Source organism: Pongo pygmaeus, chromosome 21 (genome assembly GCF_028885625.2).
Source record: "Pongo pygmaeus isolate AG05252 chromosome 21, NHGRI_mPonPyg2-v2.0_pri, whole genome shotgun sequence".
Lineage (NCBI taxonomy): Eukaryota > Metazoa > Chordata > Mammalia > Primates > Hominidae > Pongo > Pongo pygmaeus.
The window spans coordinates 53,108,966-53,123,922 of record NC_072394.2 but is presented as its reverse complement, the minus strand read 5'-3'; the positions used below and the strand labels follow the sequence as shown (position 1 = coordinate 53,123,922).

The following is a 14,957-nucleotide window of genomic DNA, read 5'->3' as shown; positions in this document are numbered from 1 at the left end:
TGTAATCCCAGCTACTTAGGAGGCTGAGACAGCAGAATCACTTGAACCCGGGAGGCGGAGGTTGCAGTGAGTCGAGATTGTGCCACTGCACTCCAGCCTGGGCGACAAAGCGAGACTCCGTCTCAAAAAAAAAAAAAAAAGACCCACATAATGGGATAAACCAGCCAACATCATTGAAAATATCCCTTAAAATTCACAACTAAATGAGACCTTTATTCTCATAGTGGCGGCTGCAAGTCAGTGAGCTAGGCACATGTTTTCGATATATTCCTAGTGGGAAGGCTAAAACTTGAAGATTCTTTTAAAAAATCTTTACATTTTAAAATATTTTTTTTGTACAAATCAAAGATTATCTGCATACATACTTGGATAAAAGTTATCACTTCACTTCAATGAATCCTGTACTGCCTGCCTACTAATGACTGTGCACTGTTGTTTGTGTTCTAGGGCTACAAAATTTACAATGAAACAAATATCACCCTCCTGGTGAAGACACCTACACAGACGCCCTCACTATCTGGTCGCATGAGCTCAAGGCCATGATGGAATAACCTCCACTAGGCTACCCTTCCGGATGCATTTAGAGGCCATATGGCAGTCAAGGTTAAAAGTAATGGCAGAGGAAACATAAAAAGGAAGAGAGGAAAAATATATACAATAAGAGAATAATGCATACGCATTGTGTGAGGGGGTAGCGGAGAAAGGTTAAGACCAAAGAGGAAGGAAGTGAAATATGATCTCACCCTTTCAAGCCCAGGTGACACTTAATATGAACAGAGACAGACAAGAAGTCAATCCCAGATTAGGGAGGGTCTCAGAGAACATACAGGCTTACTCCTCCTTGCCCTTCAGAACTTCAACTAGATACTACCTTTATACACTATCCTTTATTTGTTTTGCCTGCTCCCAATCCCAATTAGATACCTTTTCCTGAGCATCCCCACAGCACCTGGAGCCTAGGGCCTGTAAGAGCTTTTATCACTGTGAACTGAGATTATCTTTATTCAGCCACTTTGTCTGCTGGACTACTGAACTTCCTAAGGGCAGGGACCAAGTTTGTCTTCCTCACCACGTATCCCGACTGCCCAGCACAGAGCCTGGTACCTAGTAGATGTTCATGTATTATTTGTTGAATGACTGAATCAATGGATACTGGCTGCAAGGAGCTTACAATCTAGACTAGAAAAGCAAATGAAAGACGGACAAAAAGCTTCAGAGAAATTGGTCCTGAGTGGTTGATTTTAATTTCACACACACAAAAAAGTATAAAGCAGCCATGCTGTCATGCCATATGATCCCGGAGTGCTAAAACACTGAGCTGGTTTTGTCCTTTTGGGAAGGGTTCTCTGAAGCTTCGGAGCATTCTCCGAATGTTCTATATTTAAACACCCCACCACCTACCAGATGCTTCCCTGGATGTCCTCTATCAACATGTTCATAACCAGATCACCATCTTCTTTGCACACGTTCCTTTTCCTGTGTCCCCACCTTGGTGAGGGGCTGCATCTTCCATCTAGCTATCTATTTCCCTAATCTGGAACATTCCTCCCATTTCCTCTTCTTCCCCTTCCCCCACATTCAATAAATCACCAAATCCTCCTGATTTGAGACAGTAAGGCATAGAGATTAAAAATACAAATACCTGGCTGGAGGCGGTGGCTGATGCCTGTAATCCCAACACTTTGGGAGGCTGAGGCGGGTGGATCACCTGAGGTCAGGAGTTCAAGACCAGCCTGGCCAACATGATGAAACCCCATCTCTACTAAAAATACCAAAAAAAAAAAAAAAAAAAAAATTAGCCGGGCATGGTGGCAGGCACCTGTAATCCCAGCTACTCGGGAGGCTGAGGCAGGAGAATCACTTGAACTCGGGAGGCGGATGTTACAGTGAGCCGAGATCACGCCATTGCACCCCAGCCTAGGCAACAAGAGCAAAACTCTGCCTCAAAAATAAATAAATAAATACATACAAATACCTTTCCCTTTGGAGAAAGGTACAAAACTTAGGACAAAGACTTTGACTGGGTTATAATGGTAAAGAATCATCCTTATCTACTGCTTGTTCTAATTTGCCATACACAATATACCTCTATAGAGTAATAGGTGTTCAAGAAGGATCAAAGAAAAAGCATGTTCTACAACATAATATGTACTTTTGTTGCTAAAAGGGAGAGACCTTTAACAAGATACATTCCTCCCTGCAACCTGTGTATTTATTTTCTTTTATTATAGCTATAAGGATAAGGTAGAGCAACCATTTAGTCATGAAATTGGACACATGACAAATGGTATCACTCCTGACCAAGTCACAAAGCAAGTCATTAAAAACCTTACTTCGTAGCCATCTCAGTGTAAGCATATTTGGTGAACTCATTCTTTTATCAGCTCCCATTAGGCCCACCCACTGTAACTTCAAGTTGGACATCAAAAATAGTTCCTGGAAATAACTGAACATGAGATAGAAATACAGCCACACTCAGTTGCCTGAGGTAGGAAAAAATGGTGGTGGTTTCTAACTTCCTCAAAATAGCAGAAGGGGGCTGAGGATAAAGAGAAAAGAGGAAGGGCAGGAAGGGAAGGAGTACCTGGCCAGTGATTTTATCCTAGACTTTACTGTCAAGGGCGCTCCCCTCAGGCTACCAACCCTTTAGCCCTTTGCTTCAATTTTATCTAACGATAATATACCAAATACCTACAAGGCCAAGCATCACATAACATTAACATCAAGCTTGACGAGAAAACTCAGCTTGGGGTCGGGGTTGCAAACTCAAGTGCTAGGTAGTGTACACTGACAAGGACAGCGTGACCCACTGTGGGACTGTGGTAAACTCTGGAACGCACACATGTACATCCAAAAGGAGTTGTGTCCCTCAGTCCAGCAGACCACTGCCAGTGTAAGCTCAGATGGTGTGATTTTCAGATTTTTCAAGAGAGGCCAGAATCCAGAGTTGCATGTCATTTCTCCTGATTCATTTACAAACAATGGCACAAATTAAACTCTTCTCTTTTTTAAAAAACCTTGTGTGAAGCAAGCAAAATATGACTGTGGGTGGCCAATTTGTGACATCTAGGAAAGAGGTTAGAAAACTAGGCAAAGGTCAAAAACTACAAACTCTCTCCTTCTATGTCCTAATAAATTGGGGAGGCTTAGCACAATCCCCTGTCTCTCTTCACAGACATGTATGTGGAAGCTGAAGCAGTGGCCACACTGCCATAGTGCTATTGTGAAGCTGAATCCAGGACACAGGAGAAGACTGAGGGCCTGGGACCTCATTGTCCTCCTGAAACATTTCCTGCTGTTATAGACCAATTGACAGTATATAATAAATAGCACTGCATGTAAAGGACTTTGCACAGTGCCTGAGGCACAACACAGAATTCAATACATGTTAGCTATTAGTGGGTTTTATCCTGAACAAGGGTAGAACATGCAGCAGACTGTGTTTCTCTCTCAAATGGAAGACTTTTTAGTCCTATTACAAAATCCAACATTCCTCTTTACACAAAAGAAGAATTTCAAAAGGAACTACATTCATCCATGTGGCATTCAGGAATTTTAAAATATAATGTGACTTATGCCCCCACAGGACATTTTATTATTTTTAAGGAAATAATGGGTTTTTTTAAGTTTTAATTTGAGTCAATATGAAATTTTAAAGTTCTGTCCCACTTTTAGATTAGGGGGATCAGGAACAGCCATATAATGCTACCAAATCTAGCATGAGTAGGGTATGAAGCCTCAACTTTTCCAGAAAGATCACCCCACCCTCTGGTCTCCTCCTGTGACCATGTCTTCATAGAAAGTTAGATCTAGGTAATGCTATATGGCTGTCTAGTCTAGTCTAATGACTACATTTTACAGATCCTGTATGTAACTCCTCAAAATCCCACAACAGTCAAAGGCAGAGTCAGAACCCAAACCCGAGTCTTCTTCTTCCTGAGTCGTCTCCTTCCATGACCTCACATGTCCCCTCCTGTGAGTGCACATGTTCAGGGTGGCTGCTTCAGGGGAGCAGGGCAGCTTGAGACTAAAGCTCTGAAACATAACTGTTCTGTGTGAAACTAACCAGTACTGGAGACAGATACAGGCACCTACCCTTAGGAGCAAAATGGTCTATCAACCAAGGGCACAGGCTGGGGAAGGTTTCCTATACACAGCCCAGCAAAGCCTTGCTTCAACACATTGCAGGCGTGGCCATAATCTTTTAAAAATCCTCTAATATCAACTGTGCCTTTTTAACCACTAGCTTGGAACAAGAATTTCATACCTGTATGAAAGAATGTAATTTACTTGCCGGAAAAGTAGAAGTGTCACAAAGCAAAGAAATCACTGAATGTTTTTTTTTTTTTTGAGATGGAGTTTCACTCTTGTCGCCCAGGCTGTAGTGCAATAGTATGATCTTGGCTCACCGCAACCTCCGCCTCCCAGGTTCAAGCGATTCTCTTGCCTCAGCCTCCTGAGTAGCTGGGATTACAGGCATGTACCACCACGCTCAGCTAATTTTGTATTTTTAGTAGAGACAGGGTTTCACCATGTTGGTCAGGCCGGTCTTGAACTCCAGACCTCAAGTGATCCACCCACCTCAGCCTCCCAAAGTGCTGGGATTACAGGCGTGAGCCACCGTGCCCAGCCGGAATCAAAGATTTTTAAATACTGTCACTATGCTTCCAACTGTCCAACTTCCAAAGTACTGAGAAAATATTTTTTGAAATGTAGCCAAGTATAGAATATAGACTGTGTCCTACATTCAAAAGTTGTCTTTCTAGAAAGCATGTTTTAATGGCAAAGGATACAAAGCAAGCTGTAAAAAGATACTAAAATTAGCTCAAACCACAAATAACCTAACATACTTATCACTTCCTTACGATCAACCTACAAAAATCAAACTTTAAAGGCACTTACAAAACTAAAGGTGGGAGGCCAACTGCACCCTTTAACTTCGCTATACCTTTCCTCCTTCTAACATGGACCCTGGCACATCAACACTGCCAAACGATGACACTGTATTAACGTGAAGGCAAGCACCAGGGAAACTACGGGAGCACAGTTTTGCCCTGTAAATAAAACAGCATGTACCATGCAGTTCTTAAGTGGTTAGAAGGGTAACTACCTCCTCAAACTGAAGATGGGAAATGCAGATGAAGGCCCACACCCATCTTCAGCTGCATTTCACAGACAGCTAAGGACATAGCACGCTCCCACTTCAAACCAAAATATTCTCCCATCTTCTAAAGCCATCTATTTCCTACTTTCAAAAGCAACATCTTCCAAGTCTATTGGGAAACCAAAAGTTTGTCACCATTCGAGTAGTGGAACAAGTTGCAAAATGAGGCTTAGTTGACAAATATGTATTCATGGGGAAAAAAAGGCACTGGGTTTGTTAAACTACATCTACTTTTTCAGTGATTCTCTCTCTGAGTGTATTAACTATATCTGGTAAGTTTTGTGATAAATTTTTTGGAGAAACTTCAAGCTCACAAAGGATGAAAACAAGTGGTTAAGGATGAGTACAGAACATACCAATACCACTGTGCACACTCCAATATTGTTACTCAAACTTTCAAAAGCATTTTCATTAGCAGGCAGAGAAACAGGGGCAAGTAGCAGACCTGGGTAGTTATTTGTGGTATGAACAGACCAAACAAAATACTGATAATGGCACTAATATTCCTAAGATTTATTCAAGAAAAACTGTAAGACATGAAGGAATATTTAGAAATGCTCAGAAATGACACCATGATAGGTACATAAAGGGCCCATTGAAACCCAGCATTCTAGGGATGTGGATTCTCAAGGAATATTCAAGAGCAACCTTTAGATGTGGCTAAACCAGCTTGTATGCTGGGGACTGCTCCAAAAATTTGGTTTTGTGCTTGTATAAACCTGATGTAGCTTAATGTAACTTTCTGATCTTGGCCCCATTATGCCTCACCCCACCTCGGAGGATGATCCTTAACACTCTGGCAACAGGGAGGTGGCGTCCAGGTAGTAGAGAACAATAATAGTAATGCTCTTAATTCAAAAGTGTTGTCAAGATACAGTTCAGATCAGAGTAAAAACAACAAAGCAAAACAATGACAACAACAACAACAACAACAAACCAAAAAATGATATATTCTCTCCCTGCCCCCGAAAAAAAAATTCACTGGGTACCTTCTTAGAGGCCTCTTTTCTCTGTGCAAAAGTTAGCCACAAAAATATTTATGACTCAGTGAAGGCGTATTTTCCCTTTATCCTTACAGAAGCAAACTAAGCCCTGACTATTTGAAAAGTGAAACAGTAGTTAACAGCGACAAATGTTCAAACATCAAGGAGAGTTAAAGCTAATTTACCATGTTATGCTAAATGCAGTTTGCTTATTTGTTCTCTTGAGTGAAGTTATATTCAGAAGTGACTTCATCCTTAGACATTTTTAAGTAACCCACGTTCTTAAGAGAACTCTATTTGGAATAATTACTTGATGTTCACTTTCCTGTAAGAAATTCGCAATAGTGTACAATCCTGTAACCAGGGCCCATCTGGATAAAAATTAGCTGTTTGCTGTAATTTAACGTGGTGACTTTTAAGTAAGATTCTGCAAAAGGGAGAGATGTGCCAATAAAAGATCCATTAAGAAAGGAAAAAAGTCGAAAAACGTTTCTTAACAGAGATAAGGGAAGAGTTTTCCTTTTCTAATCACTAAGAAATTTTTTAAAATTATTTTGAAAACCTAGTTTTGCTATGCTCATCTTATCTTTGCAAGTGATGTTGCTCACCCACAAAAGCCACAAACACAGCCTAGGCTTCCTTCTTCATCTGTAGAAGTAAAACATACCTCAGTCTCTAGGAAGAAACATCTGAAAAGTAAAGAGAAGGAGACAGGGACACAAGCCTACCTGGGACCCAAAACTTTACTTCAATAAGTGGTTAATCCTCAAGAAGGATTTAGAATTTCCCAGCACTAGATTCAGAGTAGTAAAGAATACGTTTATTTCCCAGAGAAAATGCAGACCTTAAGTGTCCCTTTGCCATGTTTACTCTGAGTCCTTATTACAGAGCTGACTTCAGAGCACTAATTCTATCTAATTACCATAGGGTATCCATAAAACCTTACTGCCTTGGTAAAACCATAAGCACTCAGTAAATCGAACCATGTCATACGTTTTTCTCTTAAAAAAAAAAAGACTGGGCCGGGCACAGTGGCTCATGCCTGTAATCCCAACACTTTGGGAGCCTGAGGCAGACAGATGGCTTAAGCCCAGGAGTTCAAACCAGCCTGGGCAACACAGCAAAATCCCATCTCTACTCCAAAAAAATACAAAAGTTAGCTGGGTGTGATGGCACACGCCTGTAGTCTCAGCTACTTGGGAGCCTGAGGTGGGAGGATCACTTGAGCCCAGGAGGTGGAGGTTGCAGTGAGCCAAGATTGTGCCACTGCACTCCAGCCTGGACAACACAGAAAGACCCCAACTCAAAAAAAAAATTATTAAAAAAATAAACTTTAAAAGGACTGAAAATCATTTATTAAGTACTTGGTATTATTTTATTTGTAGTGTGACTTGTACCAAAGCCCAGAGATCAATAGATTTGATGGCTACAGTTTTCTTTGGCTGTTTCAGGGCAGGAGGGAATCTTCCGTGTGAAATGGTCTTATTTTCAGTTTTCATACAATCAAAATTTACAAGCTGTCAGCAAGATACTCATGATTATGTCAAGCTGCTTTGAAAAAGGAGAGGGCAGCAGCTATTAAACTCTGAAGACCATTTCTACACAAAGTAAAGCATTATTTCTAAAATTCTGGAGACTTAGGTACTTTCTTCTCAAATATGGCAGATGTGTAAACTATCATATTATTCAAATGAAACTTAGACCAGATGTAGGTTTCTTCCTAAAATTACAACATAAAGGGCAGCTATTCTTTGCATACCTAGTTAGGGTTGAAGCTTTCGTAAATTCTCAAGAATCAGTTCCTCTATCTTTTACAGGAAAAGCCACCCAATTGCTACTTGAGAGAAAAACGCAAAAGCATAGCCTACGTATCAGGGCTACTCATTTTCCACATTACCAAGTCAAATGAACTCTATTTATCAAAAACATTTCATGCCCCTCAGGAAAAAACACCCCATTCTTTTGAGTTGTTAACTATACTCACAAAGCTCCTATAAACTTTTGAGCCTAATCGTACCCAACCACATCTTACAAAACTGAGTAACCGCTGCAGTTTTTACAAGGATTATTCAGGAACATTAAATTGTATTTGTGAGTACATTAAGGATTTTTATTACTTGACCTGAACTTAATGATCAGTTAGTCCAGGATCATTTTTACAAGGGAGAAACCAAAACCCAAAGAAAGTAAGGGACTCACTCAGCTCTGTTAGTATCACAGCTGAGACTACAACTATACCCAGACACAGGGGACACTAGAAAAGGCAAAACATGAAACTACTCTCTTGCCCCTAAGGGTGGTCTGATCAAAGGCCAAAGAATGTCATTACCATTTATAGTTTGAAAAAATAAAATCAAAGGCTTGGTAACGGTCGTTATTTTATGGAGAACTATATTTTAGATCCCAAATCAAAAAGTATTTTATGAACCAACCACACGCAAAGGCCCCCTAGAAGGCTTGTGAGAACCACTCAGGAGGGATGAAGGCAGAGGAATTCAACAATTCTTAGAGAGACAAACATATTACCTCCAAGTTGCCTGTAAAGTTCACCCTAGGCCAAGCACAAATTTATTGTTATATTTAAAGCTTCTGTGAAACAAATCAGTGGTATCAGCTTCTACTGGATAAGAATGCCAGCCTTTCTTCCAAAGCCACTGCAGCAGGCAATACTAAATTACCTCATTAGGCCATGACTCAAAATGTGGTGGGGCCTTCTCCCAGAGTGACCTCTGCTATTGGTACTAATGTGGGCTAATCTATTCGTTTCCATCATTGCCCCCCTAGAGTGGGAGCCAGGAACCATGTTTTGTACATCTTTATACCATCAGGCTAGCAAAGTACTGACCATCAATTCAATCCCAACTCTCGTTAGGTACCTACTCTGTGCCAGGAGCAGAGGACTTCAAGATGAATAAGAAAGATACAACAGGTGGCCTCAGGAAGCTTGGGCTCCGTTGGAGATAGACCTGGGATATAAAGTAGCAGCTATAGCCGGGCACAGTGTCTCATACCTATAATCCCAGCACTTTGGGAGGCCAAGGCAGGAGGATCACTTGAGCCCAGGAGTTTGAGACCAGCCTGGGCAATATAGTGAGACCTTGACTTCATAAAAATTAAAAAAAAAAGTTTGTAAAGACGCAGCTACAATGACAGCAGGGCTTTAGAAGAGATATGTGCCAGCTTGTATGAAAACACACAGGTGATGGAACAAAACTCTGGTGCAAGGAAGCACACATTCGAGCTGGAAGATGCAAGCTAGACTGAACGGGAGAGGCATCCTCAACAAAGTGCTCAGCAATGGTATAAAGGAACGAAGGGCAAGGATGAGTTTGGAGAACGCTGCCCTTTCTTGTCTGGCTAGAATGGAAGCTACATAGGAGGGAAGGACTGGAAGCTGGCTGCCATGCTAAAGAAGAGTTTGGACTTTACAAGTGTTATGAAAGAATCAGAAGTAGTTACACAGAGGAGTGACAGACTCAGATCTGGTTTTAGAACAATTAATTACTCTAGTGATGATGGGACCATATTAACGGGTAACCGGCTTCACTCATTTCTGCAGTGTGAAACTAGAAACCATTGCAGGCTCATAAGCAACATCTGAGAACCTAGACTACTAGTGTGGTGGAAAGGATGCCATAGTGACCAACCAATGAAATGTGACAGAGGGAATCACCAACTACTCCAAAGTCCCCAGCCCTCCTGGATACTCAAAATGTGAACATGGAATGGCTGGTGCCAAACTACATCATCTGGGAACAATGACCCAGCTAGAATTCTAATTTTCCTGAATATGGACAGCATAAAGGAACATGCCCAGCCGATTTGCCAGTATTAGTTGTTACCAGAAACAAATCAGCATAAACACTGTAGAGAGGAATGCCAAATTGTGCAAAATATATATAGGCTCAGGCAGGCCTCAGAAAAAGTACCTGCTCACGCCTGCAATCCCAACTTCAGGAGGCCAAGGTGGGAGGATCGCTTGAAGCCAGGAGTTCAAGACCAACCTGGGCAACACAGCAAAACCCCATCTCTATTTAAAAGAAAGAAAGAAAGAAAAAGCAGTGCTAGGAACAAAAATTGCCAAAAGGATTCTGTAATCTACAAGATCACAAGACAGTTTTCTTTAACAAAGAGAAAAGGGAAAGAATCACAAAATAAAAGGCCGTTATTTCAGTAGCTAAGTCAAAAAACCTCCAAAGGAAATTTCTTATTCATTTCCACCGTGAAATTCAGTACACATTCAATTACATTATTCAATACCAGGTATTTTAATAGGTTTTGAGGAGCTATTCAGGATAAAATGCAAAATGGAGGAGGAGCAACGGCAGATAACTTGCAGCTAAGAAAAAGCGGCATTACCATTACCCCCCAGCTGACTTTTTGGAACCACTGGTATGGTTTACTTACTTCCAAAAACACCGAAGTATTCCTATAAATATGCCAGTGATGTCAAATAACAATAGCAAAAAGTTCTTCCCTTCACTATTTCTACTTGTGCTCCCAGTTAATCTAATATCAGTCCAGACAATTACAAAGGCATTTACACCATTTCCAAAGTACTGATCAGACACCTAAATTTAGTTCACTCAAACCAGGGCTAAACAAGAACATTTAGATCTAATGGGTCACTCAAGATGACTAGAACTTCCCAGTCTCTCCATGTCATTTCCGTTAGTCTTTTTTTTTTTTTTTTTTTTAAGTGAAGTGAGTCATAGTGTATAGATCTTTCTCCTTTGCATAAAATAGTTTTTTTTCCTCTGAAGAAAATGGTATTTAAATAAATGTTATTGGCAAATTTTAATATTCATCTTTTTGGAATATAACAACATAAGCTGTATATCGTAAGGAATTTTAGTGAACTATTGTTACAACATGGTTTTAACCTAGTCAGGCATTAGATTGCATTTCATAATGAAAACAGATATAAAAACAAATGTCAACTGGAAGAGTGGCCCATTTTACAAAGCCTGCCTCTAACATGAATAAATCTTGCCTTCATGTCACAAGCTACTATTGCAGTCCCCTTTATCTGAAACAATCAAATCATTCACACTGAAATATAGTGAATGGTGTCAGAGAATCAAAGAATTTACAGATGAGAAAACAAGCAAAACACCGGACCCAACCCCTCTTAAAGTACAGATGGAGGGCAGCACATGAACTATTCTTGTCATTCACTCAACCCTCTCTCCTCTCATTCTAGCTCAGTAAAACCAATCTCTTTTCCTCCTCTGGGCTCTTTCTCTCCTCTTAGACAGCTAGGCCCAATCAAGCAACCGGATGATTTGAAAGTGTTTAAATGCTAGAAAACAATGTTTAAAGCCATCTATATACACTATCAAAGCTGACTTTTTATAGACCTAGATGCTTATTAGCATCTATGCTACTCATTAGCATTAAAGATTAAGAATACGGTTATGCTCACTTTATCAAACTGACCTAGCAAAGAATCTCTGCCTAAAAAGTTTGTTTTCCAAGCTGCCACATTCCTCAGCACTCAAAAGTCCTCTTCACTCTTTGTTCTTTTCCCAATAGTTTTCAAGTTTTTATATCTTTTTGTTCTAATCAGAAAATAAGTTAGAATAACTGACCTGCTTACCAAGTTGTAAGCAAAAATTACATTATTCTCTAATCACAATAGGCTAGGCAAGCTCAAAGTATGACTTTGTATAAGGCTGCCCTCATTTCGACATGCTATAAAATATTAATTTTTTTAAACTTCCATTTTCTATCAATTGTAAACATATTTCTTTGAATCCTTGAAAAATAATGGTTTTGGTAAAGCGATACACACCTTAGAAAGTTAGCCACTTTAGACTCAAGGTCATCTGAACTCTGTTTTCAGAAAACGCTACAGTTGTATGACAAAGAGCTACTTTTACACTTAGGAGAAAAGCTTCTGATTTCAAGATTTTAGAAAAGAAAAATATCCATACAGTGGAGGTGAGAAAAGCTGACCCTGACAATTCTCTAAGACCGAAAGAAACTACCTCCGGGAATGTGGCAATTCATTAAGAAGCAGGGAAAATCTCAACACCTTGACTAACTTGTGGGGTTTAATTGTGGCAGAAAAACTTAAGAACAATGAAGGAAATGAATTGAAGACTGACACACTCCATGCTAGTTGCATGCTGAATACAATTTTAACAATGCTTGGGTGACAGGTCAGCCCACTCTGGCTTAAAATTGTAAGAAATAAAATTCAACTAAGGACTAAGTTACAATAAGTATTTCTTGTTGTCAACTCAGTCAGTTTCAGTGGAAAAGACTTCTCCACAATGCTTCCACTGTGATGGGGTGTATCATAATCAACTCCAACACTTCAGACCAACAATTTTCATTTAAAGCCACTTTAGATTCTACTGAATTAAACTGATGCAGAAAATTTGTCTACACATTCTCAAAGTCCCTTGTGGAATTCATTCAACTAATTCAGAGACCAGATATGGCATACAAGTTTTATATACTGATCAATCATACTTATTAGTATATACAGTGGTTAGAAATATTAGTCTAGCAGAAACTACACACTACAGTTCAAATAAAAAGAATCCTGTCAAATAAGCTTGATGTAAATTCACATGAAAATCAAGGCTGCCAAAAAAAAGGCTTTTGTTAGTCAAGCATACCAAAGAACTGCTTAAACCTTTTTTCCTTTCTAAGCGGAGCTCAAAATAGATTTTAATACTACAGCTGATGGATCTCACAATTTGCCTTTTGAGCCTATAAGCTGAAAACAGAATCACCTGCCGTCTCCCTTTACACAAGTAACAAAATATCTCTATTCTGTATATCACTTATTTAAGATACCGTGCAAGTGTGGTTTTAGTTAATCTTAACAACCCCCGCAATGACATTTAATTGGGAGTATTTATTTTATTCAGCTGCTTGTGAAAGGAAGAGCTCTTTGTGTTTTTAACTATTTGTTTTATAGATATATGAGAAACCCTACTTTCCTAACTTTTTAACACACAAGGAGATGACTCCTAAGACAAGGTCATCTCTGCCACGACCAAAGACTAAGCTGCTCATTGAGGAAAGATGCTATTTTACAGAGGGTTAAAACGTTAACCTTCCTGAGTCCCTGCCTGAAAGGATATCATGGAGTGGGTATCGCAGGCCTCCTGGCTAGAAGGTTCTTTAGCCCCATATTCTCACGGCTTTCTGCTCCTCTTGGTTCAGCTCACAAAGCAAATGTCTCCTCCTTTGACAGGCCTTCCCTGATCCCCTTCTCTAAAACAGCCGGCCTTCTATGCAGTCACCCTGTACCCCGTTAGGAAGTCGTTCTCTTCACAGCACCTGTCACTATCTGAAATTATTTGCTTTTGTGTTTGATTGCCCTATTCGACTCTAGGCTCCACTAACGCTAGGATCTTGCCTGTTCTGATTAGCAAACACCACCTCCAATGCCTAAGCAGTGCCTAGCACAGAATAAGCTCGCCAACTCCTATCCAATAAATGAATGAACAGAAAGGGGGAAGGGGACTGTCATCCCTGGGACTCGACGCACACTGAGACTAGGGGAAAGGAAATGTGAAGGAGGGACGGGGGGAGTAACCTTTTCCCCCAGGGAGACAAAGGAAGGAGTCTGAGGTGGTCCACTCCAGAAAAGGAAATAGTGGGGGTGCTAAATCACCCCAGGGGACAAAGAGTGCACAGGCAGGGGGCGGGGTCGGGGTGCGAGGGATTCGCGTTGAGAGCACAGACCGGCGGTCTCCCGGCTTGAGAGATTACCCGGGCTGGAGAACAGAAGGGAGGTGGGGGATCGAAGGGGGCTCCGAGGCTGCGGCGAGAAACAGGCCCACCCCGGGGACAAAGGGGAGGGGGAAACGCAGTGCGTCGCTGTCCCATCGAATCCTCAAGCAGTAGGAGCGAGGCAGAGGGCAAGACCCAGAGGGAGTCTGGAGCCTGGAGGTCTGAGGGGATGTTCAAGCGGCCTAAGCGAAGGGCCCGCCACGCTCCGGGGCGCTCCCGCACCTGGTAAATGGCCGCCCAGCTCCCGGACTTGTCGATCTGCTCGAACTCCTTTTCCATCTCCATGACGGGCCAGGGCGGCTGCTGCGCCTCCTTCTCGGCCCACTACGCCGTCTGCCGCTCTAGGCCGCGTCACGCTCTTAGCCCCAAGGCCCGCTGCAAGCCCCGACCCCTGCAGCTACCGCCGCCCTAGCCGCCGCTGCTTCTTCATGTCAACCGGCAGCCGGAACTACGCACCGCGCCTGCCAGGGGCTCTGCCCCTGAAGCAGAAGGACCAATCAGCGATCGAGAATTTCGACAAGCACTTCCGCGGGGAGGAGCCGGGGGCGGTGCTAGGGGAAGTAGCCCCAGCACCGCGAGATATCTAATAGCGCGCGTTCCCTCCTCCGCTCCGGGGCTGTGGGCTCGGGCGTGGCGCGCGCCCGTTGCCTAGGCGACCCCGGGAGCCCCGCCCACGGCGCGTGGGCTCTCCAGGCCCGGGAGAGCCTTGAGTTCCAGCCGCCACCCGGCCCGTTGAGTCACAGAGTGAGTGGCCTTAAAGTAGTCATGCACCTCCTTTCCTGCAGGGCCTGGTCCCCGGCCTCAGTAATCCAAGCTGGAGTATGGGAGGAGGGCACCGTGCTCTATTTCTTGCCTCCCAGCTCTGGCCAGATGTCTGCCCTTTTTTCATGAAACTCAGGAGTATCATGTTTCACTACGCTGCCGGGGAAGCCCACTACTCTCTAAGGGTAGTGTCCCTGTCTGAAACGCAGAATTTCCACTTGGGTGCTGCAGGAATGAATGGATGGGGATGGAATGATTTTCAGTGTTTCCCAGAGTATCAAGGAACTCCTGCT

At 42.1% G+C, this 14,957-nt stretch overlaps 1 protein-coding gene across 1 annotated transcript in view; it reads right to left on the bottom strand.

Moving 5' to 3' along the window:
- Nucleotides 1-14,389, bottom strand: part of PTPN1 (protein tyrosine phosphatase non-receptor type 1) — a 75,931-nt gene extending 61,542 nt beyond the window's left edge. Inside the window, exon 1 of the mRNA XM_054466685.2 lies at nucleotides 14,125-14,389. Within this exon, the coding sequence (XP_054322660.1) occupies nucleotides 14,125-14,187 (63 nt within the window). The 5' untranslated portion in view covers nucleotides 14,188-14,389. The remainder of the gene's footprint in view (nucleotides 1-14,124) is intronic.
- Nucleotides 14,390-14,957: the final 568 nt, after the last annotated feature.